Source organism: Pollicipes pollicipes, unplaced genomic scaffold (genome assembly GCF_011947565.3).
Source record: "Pollicipes pollicipes isolate AB1234 unplaced genomic scaffold, Ppol_2.1 Scaffold_4295;HRSCAF=5057_pilon_pilon_pilon, whole genome shotgun sequence".
Classification (NCBI taxonomy): domain Eukaryota; kingdom Metazoa; phylum Arthropoda; class Thecostraca; order Pollicipedomorpha; family Pollicipedidae; genus Pollicipes; species Pollicipes pollicipes.
Genome location: NW_023596461.1, coordinates 17098565 through 17106337, shown reverse-complemented (window position 1 = coordinate 17106337; position 7773 = coordinate 17098565). Strand labels below are relative to the sequence as shown.

The following is a 7773-nucleotide window of genomic DNA, read 5'->3' as shown; positions in this document are numbered from 1 at the left end:
GCCGGCCCTGACTGCCCCTGAGTGGGCGAGCCCAAGAGGCACTCTCGGCTCGGTCCATCTCGTGATTGGGCTGGCGTCGTCCCCGGCGGAGAGCCGGCGTCCCGGGTGCTGCCGCGGTGACCGGCGGCGCCGCGCCCCAGTCGTGCCCTCCGGTGTCTCGGCCGTGCTCAGTGCCAGCGGCGCCGCTGGGCCCGGCGGCCGCCTGGCGGCGAACTGTCCGCCCCAGGGAGGCTGGTGTCTGGGGTGATAAATTTCGGCTGTGATAATGTGGATTCGGCTGCGCGAATGGGGCCCACAGCCGCTGAGTCCCTGATGTGCTTGTCTGTAAGTAAGTTGCTCAGACGTGCACATATTCAGCTTTGTGGTGGGCAGACTCATCGCGTACTCGCGTAAAAGCTGCCGTTTTAAATGCCGTGGTCTGATGAAAACTTGGTTGGTTTCTCTCATTTGATGTCTGCAATCGGGTTTGATTGGTGTGCGTCTTTCCGAAAATATACGTGCATGTTCGATTGTTTTCATGCGCCCCCCCCCCAAAAAAAAACAATTACATGAGCTGTGCAATACTCTGCTGGAGCCACTTCGGAAACGTTCATCGGCAGGGTGAGCTCTCACCATTATCATCTGATGTCTGCTGCATCACATTAATATGTCTCCCCACCCGGGTTTGAGCGGGACGTTGGCACTAAGGCTAATGAAATCGTTGATGGCTTTCGTTTTATATGAGTCTGGTTGAACGTTTTGAGGTGAAATAATACATCGTGGCCCAAGCGTGCCAAGTTTAGTGCGTTGGCGCATGACAAACTCTTATGCCGCCTTTTGCTGAGGTAAGGACGTGAATCTTATTTGTACTGCATCGTCCTACACTGCCGTAAAGGCCAACAGCAACGAAACACATGTAGGCGATAGGAAGCTAGCGACAAGCAGATTCAGGGCATACGTCAGAATCACACAGGCCCTCACTGAGACCAATCGGGTCAATTATCGCCCATTTAAGCATGAATGGGTTTTTCCGATTAGTAAATCACTAGTTACGGGCAGGGCTATTGCAGAGGAGTCTGGCTGTCGGAAGCAGTCGCCTAGCCCCCCTCCCAACGCCGTAGACAAGTGATCTACGAACGATATTTGTGTGAACCACAGTGGGCTGGTCTTGCTTGATTTTCTTATGCTGTCAGTAAGAGGGGTGTAGTTCCTGTTCGACTGCGTATCCAGGCCTCCTCCCCCAACTTCTACCCCCCCCCCCGTAAGTTAGCAGCAAAAGTGGGACAAATTCAAAGCGAAACCAGTTTATTGGCATAGCTTGGGGTAGGTTGGACCGCTCTCCACTACTCTGAACTCCGCCCCCCTCAAGTCATGTGGAACTACGCCTTTGGACAGGCTTATTTTGCCGACGGGGCAGAATGCCGGAGAGTAAGGTCCCTTGATTGAGTAGCAGCAGTCCACTAAGAAGTTAAGAGGAGGATACAATTTGTACACATGTATTCGGCCGGTCCCGCACCAATCTCCGCCATAGCCGCCGCCCACATACCTGACTCACTAGAGGTCGCCCGCGCGTGATCGGGGACCAGCTGTTGGGGTGACAATAGGTGCCAACAAAAAAGAATACGCATCTGGCGTGGCTTGGACATTCAATGGCGCACCCAATTTTTCTCTAGCACTCATTGCGTAAGGTAATACGCGTAACAAGTGAAGGACGCTGTTGCTCATTCGAGGGCTTCCGCCCGACCAGTCCTGTTCTTGGAGTTACGATCCATGTGATGACGCGATCTCGGGGAGCTCCATGGTGGGTCTTCTCAGGATCCATCAAGAAGGCTGTCATTTAACGGCCGATGTCTGTTGCTGGCCCCCATGCATAGGTAGGCAATGTTTGATATTAAATGGTGGCAGCTGGTTGATGGTGGAAGGGCTGAGTTTAAGCCTGTGTGCGCCAGACTGCTCTGAATGTGATCCATTCAAACTAGACCATTGAATCTTGTGTTTAGATCTCCAGAAATACTTCAAATTTGGCATGTTACAACTGCTCAGAGTTGGGTACCCACATACTCTTCAATGATGTATATTGGCAGCCTGATAAGATTGAAAACAAGGCCTGATATGATTGAAAAGAGGCTGTATGTGTTTTTCCATCTACATCAGTATGTGCTTGATGTTTTATGTTTTAAATGCTTTGAATGGCAAAAGCTGGATGTTTGTGTACTCTTGTTTGGCAAAAGTCAAAGGTCATGTATGGTAACAGATGGAAGCAAGCAAAATTGGTTTCCACAAATAGTTATGCTGTGACTATGTTGTGAAGTAATCATTCCACTTTTTACAAGGCAGGAAGGGGTGATTATTTTTGTTGTGAAGTAGTCTTTCCACTTTTTACAAGGCAGGGAGGGGTGATTATTTTTTACTATTAAATCCCAGCAGTGAAGAAATGGGATTGAATATATTATGGTAAGTTGCTTGGAAATCTGTTGTCAGTACCACTCTAGCAAAAGACTTTGTGATGTATGATGAATGAGATGCTAACACGCATGATTATCACAGTGCAGATGATACCTGAGACTGAGAAAATGGAGGCTCTTGTATATGGGAACCCATATGGATAGGAGCTATCAATGCAGTGGAAGGTTCTATTGTTTTAAGTCAGCTGGTCAAAGTGTGTCATTATTTGATGGCCATCCACAAGGTGAAGATAGCAAAAAATTGGCTGGTCATAGACCTGTCGAGGTATAACATTTATACGGATGGCATGCATAAGCTTGAAACAATGATTGTTTTTGCTGATTGGTGAAAGAATGGAGACATTTTAATATTTTGGATACATGTGGATAGTCATGACAGCCCAGTTTGTAGTGACCCAGTGCTTTCTATTTACCCTGACAAGACTAGCAGCCAATGTCAGTGGACATTGGAGGTCACATTACATCAGAGGATAGGACAGACCTTGCAAAACATTATAACATATTTAACTTCTGCTTTATTATGTACTATTGACATTAAGTTTCACACTCAATGGTGGTAGTGTTTTAAATCTCATCCAGGTTGGTGTGAATTGTTAAATATAACATCATGCTGCCGGACTTCTGACTTCCTAGCAGCTTCCAGATGCACAATTTGTTTGCTGCTAATTTGTTGCCACACCAAGAACCCTGACATGTGACCTACCCAGCTGATTTGCCAAGTCTGAAGAGCCTAGATACAAGGTTGAATCCTATCCAGCTTGCTGCTTATTGGCCAATCCTGAGTGAGAGCTGGAGCAACAGGTAGTGAATCCCAAACCTGAGGTGTGAGAGGGTGAAAAATTTTGATATCTGTGCCACCATAACAGCTGAAAATGGAAAGAGTTCAGACTAAATCTTTAAAATCTGTTAGTTGTGTTGAGCTGCGCCACATACCTATGACGCTGTATGGTTTGATCTATCCTGACCTGTTACAGCATGTTGTATTTGAGGCTGGTTTTGGGACGAGTCATGTTGACGTCCCTGTGTATTGCTAGGGCATTTACAGGTAGAATGGCGTCGCTACTGGGGCACGTATGGGTAGAACAGTGTCGCAACTGGGGGGTGTATGGGTAATACAGTGTCTTTACTGGGGTGTGTATGGGTAGGTAGGACAGTGTCATGATCGCTGAAGGATTCTTAGATGGTCAGCTCACCCTCTTTGCACCCCTGGTTTGATATCTCTACCTGCTTTGGTTTCCCAGACCTGACGTGGATCCCTAAAATTGACAGCGACCGGCGGACCCATGCCTGATCCACGATTGCACGAGCTGCACGCATTGGCCCACACCTTCGCCCATATGATTATCCAGTCCCCTGCCAGAACCTGTTAAGTCTTCTGTCGATGGGACGCCTGTTGGCCATGATCTGCATGTAATTCCTACCCACAGTGACCAACTTTTTTGTTAATTGAATGCTATATGGTTTAACATGTTGATGGAAGAGAAATATGAAATACTGGTGATATTGCGGCCATGTGAAATATTCCTCAAGCGATTGTGCCACAAGTAATTGTACTAGTGCAGAGATCGGTTGTTGCAAAGACAACCCCATTAAAGGTGTTACTGGTTTGGCCGGGCCTGGTCGAACTGCTAAGCTACACAATCAGTCATCTGTCCATCTTTTTATATATTCAGTCATCTGTGCATATTTTAATATATGCATCTGTTTCAATATATATATATATATATATATATATATATATATATAATTTTGGTCAGTCATCTGTTCATTTTCGTCCCTCCTTGTACTATCTGCCTAAATGCTGGGGTTGTAAACATGTCTACTCTGCGCATAAAGGCAAACATCTTGTTTGCAGGCCCAACATTAGAAAACGCAAGGTCAAATAAGATGTTTATATAGACGTTTGAGTTGTGACTTTTCAAATTGATTCAGGCAGGCTTTGGATGCCATTAAGCTTGAATGCCTTGCACCTGTTGTGCTTGCTGCATTGTGTTGTGTTTCCTTGTTATACTGGCATATACATTTAGGATATAGGTACTTTGTGATAATATGGTGTAATGTGTTTCAGTTATATGCCTGTTAGCCCTTTTTTCCTGTTGTTTTTTCTCCACCATTTTCAGAACACCGGTTTCAAAACTCTTTAGGCACTTTTGAAGTTAGTTGAAATGTTTATTCATTCAAGAGAGGGCTGTATAACACAATTGTACTGTTGTTATAAAGGATTTCTCCAGTCATGAATCGAAGCAATGCACTTTTCCATCTGTATTTACAGGTGGTGAGTAGACAGCTGGCAAGGGTCTGCTGCCAGCCATCATGCTGTTGTTCCTGCTTGCCGCGCTGGCCGCATCAGCGCTGCTGGGCGTGCTACTGGCCAATGCCCTGGAGCGACGTGGCAGGCCCATTTCCAGCCTGCTGGCGCCGCGGTCCGCCGCCAGCACCGCCCAGCGGCCGACCAACATGCTGCTAGTGCCGCAGACGGTCGACGCGGCGCTGGAGCGGCTGCTGGACAGCGTGCTCGGCGAGTATCTGGCGCCGTGGACGCGCGAGGTCAGCGGCGACCCAGCCTTCCTGCACGAGGTGCGCGAGCTGGTGCGCTGCGCGTGCGTCGAGCTGGCCCGGCGCGCGCGACGCCTCGACCTGTCGGAGCTCATTCTGCAGCGGCTGATTCCGGCCGGGCGTCTGCCACGTCGACTGCTGTGTGTTGGCGCGCCGGCTGCACCGGTCCGGCTCGCTGTCCGACGAGGCCGCCTGGGATTACTACGGCCGCGACGCGCACGCGGCTGTGCTCTCGGAGGGCCGCTACTTGCGCTGCCTGGCCGGCCGGCTGGCGCCGCTGCTGCTGGCCGGCCGGTCGTGCCGCGGCGCCGCCGCTGGCGCGCTGCTGCGCGAGCTGCTGGCACGCACCCTGCTGCTGCCTCTGCTGGACCTGGTGGCTGACCCGGACACGGTCAACCAGCTGTTGCTGCTGCTGTTCTCGCCGGAGCCGCTGGAGCCGTGCCCGGCCGACAGCTCGCCGCCGGTGGAGCTGCTGCGCGCTTGGACGCTGGCCGGCCGGCCGCGGCCCAGTTCGGCGCTGGCCGTCGACCTCTCGGGCGTGCTCAAGTCGGCCGATCTGCTGTACGCGCTGATGCAGTGTCTGAAGGAGCGTGGCGATCTGCACCTGGTGCAGTTCTGCCTGGCCGTCGAGGAGTTCAACCAGCGCATGCTGAACCCGGAGCTCAGCGACGAGCAGCTGCGAAACCTGTACACGGAGGCGTCGCACATCTACAACTCCTTCTTGCGGCCGGAGTCGCCCGACTTCGTGGGCGCCGACGCCGCCGTCTGCGCGCAGGTGCACGAAGTGCTGTGCGGCCGCGTCGAGGATGTCACGCGCCTGCGTCGCATGAAGGCGCTCTTCGAGGCATACGAACAGGCGTACAACCGGCTGGAACAGGAGTGCATGATAGACTTCCTGAGCAGCGGCCACTACCTGCGCCACGTGTGCCGGCGGCAGTCGGCCGGCGCAGGCGCGGCCGGGCGCAGCCGCGTGTTCCGGTCGGTGACGGCTGTGGCGCGGTGGGGCCGCCGGCTGCGCGACGCGCTGCGACCGAGCGCTGTCGACGGCCGCCCGGACGAGCAGTTCGAGCTGGGCGAGGAGTTCGTGCCGGATGAGGACGAGGACGAGCTGGGCGCGGAGCCGAGCGCCGCCACCGCCTGCGATCTGTCCGCGTGGACGATCGCCATCCCGCGCGTGTCGATGGCGCCCGACTTCAGCGGCAAGCAAACGATCGTGTTTGTGCTGGAGGTGAGCCGGCCGGAGCCGGGCGGCGAGCGCGACGCCCACCAGTGGCAGATGGCGCGCAAGCTCAACGAGTTCTACGTGTTGGAGAAGAAGTTGATGGAGTTTCACGGCGACCTGGGCGACGTGCGGCTGCCGCTCAAACAGAACCTGGTGTCGGCCAGCTTCTATACGCAGGACTTCCTCGACTGCCGCAAGGAGATGTTCGTCTCGTTCCTCCGCCGGCTGGTGCAGGTGCCCGGCCTCAACAGCTCCCAGCTCGTGTGCGCCTTCCTCTCCTCCGACCAGATGTTCGTCGACGACTTCCAGCAGGACATCAACATCGGCCGCATGATCCGCACGGTGCCGCGCAAGTTCCGCAAGGAGCGCGGCCAGAACCTGGACGCCTTCCTGGCGGCGTTCGTGGCGTCGACCGAGCCGCCGGCGGTGGCGCGGCCGCGCGCGCGCGCCGACTGGGCCGAGCCGGAGCCGGTGCTGGCGGCGCGGCGCGGCGGCGGCAGAGCGCGCGAGGACGGCGCGCGCCGGCCCCACACAGTGCCGCGGCCGGCCGCCGAGTGCCGACTGAGTGGCCTGTACGACACGCTCGCCTTCCTCGCATGCCGATTGTTCGAGGCGCCGCGCTGGCTGCTGGCGCTGCTGCTGGGCGCGCGGCCGCTGTTGCGCAGCTCTGCCGACGCGTTGGCCGACCGGCTGCTAGCCGCCGCGCTGGCTGAGGCGCTGGCACCGCCGGTACGCTGGGCGCGCCTGGCGGCGCTGGCGCAAGAGGCCCTACTCACGGCGCGCGCCGCGCCGCGCACCGACGCCGAGAAGGCGGCGCGCGCCGAGCGGACGCTGGTGGCGCTGCGCGCGGCCGTGCCGACGCCGCTGGCGCTGGCGCTCGGCGCCCATTTTGAGGACGGTACGCGAGCGCTCTTCTCCTGCCTGCAGCTGCCGCAGCTCAACAAGCAGCTGGCGTACGTGTTGTTGGACCGGATCGTGCTCGAGCTATTCCCAGAACTGGCCGAGGAGCCTGAGGCGCCGCCGTGAGGTGGTCCGCGCGGCGGAGGTGGCCGTGGCAGGTCCGCCCAGTGGTGGCGGCCGTGGCGGGAGGTTCGCCCTGCGGGGGGTAGCTGAGAGGAGGTCCGCCCTGCGGGGGGTAGCTGAGAGGAAGTCCGCCCGGTGGAGGTAGCCGTGGGAAGGTCGGCCGGCAGGCTCTGGCCTCAGAGCGTGTTGACCAACGACGGCGTTCCATTAAGACAGTGATCCCAATCGCACATATCACAGCTATTTGTTTTGTTTATTTGAATCGTAATAGCAAGCAGTTGATGTTTCCTGGCTGTTATATCTCAGTTATATTCGCCGATTGTCCGTCATGGTTTCCGTTTTACGACGGGACTGTGCACACCTGTTCCACTGTGGTATCGAGATGCTTTATTCGCCCAGTTTATACCTAGCGTGTATTCCACGTGTATCTGACGACGGACACACGTGGTCCTATCTCCTATGTTTCGCCGTGGTATCCGCGTCGAGGGAATATACCCTGATTTTATTGGAACGAATTTTCCGACCCGC

General features: G+C 54.9%; 1 protein-coding gene across 1 annotated transcript; it reads left to right on the top strand.

Moving 5' to 3' along the window:
* Positions 1-5319: 5319 nt before the first annotated feature.
* On the top strand, positions 5320-7756 carry LOC119097225 (sorting nexin-14; the record flags this gene model as incomplete). The annotated part of the gene is made up of 2 exons (XM_037220279.1): positions 5320-6648; positions 7078-7756. Coding segments are annotated over 2 exons (1500 nt in total), but the record flags the coding sequence as incomplete, so codon positions are not given.
* Positions 7757-7773: the final 17 nt, after the last annotated feature.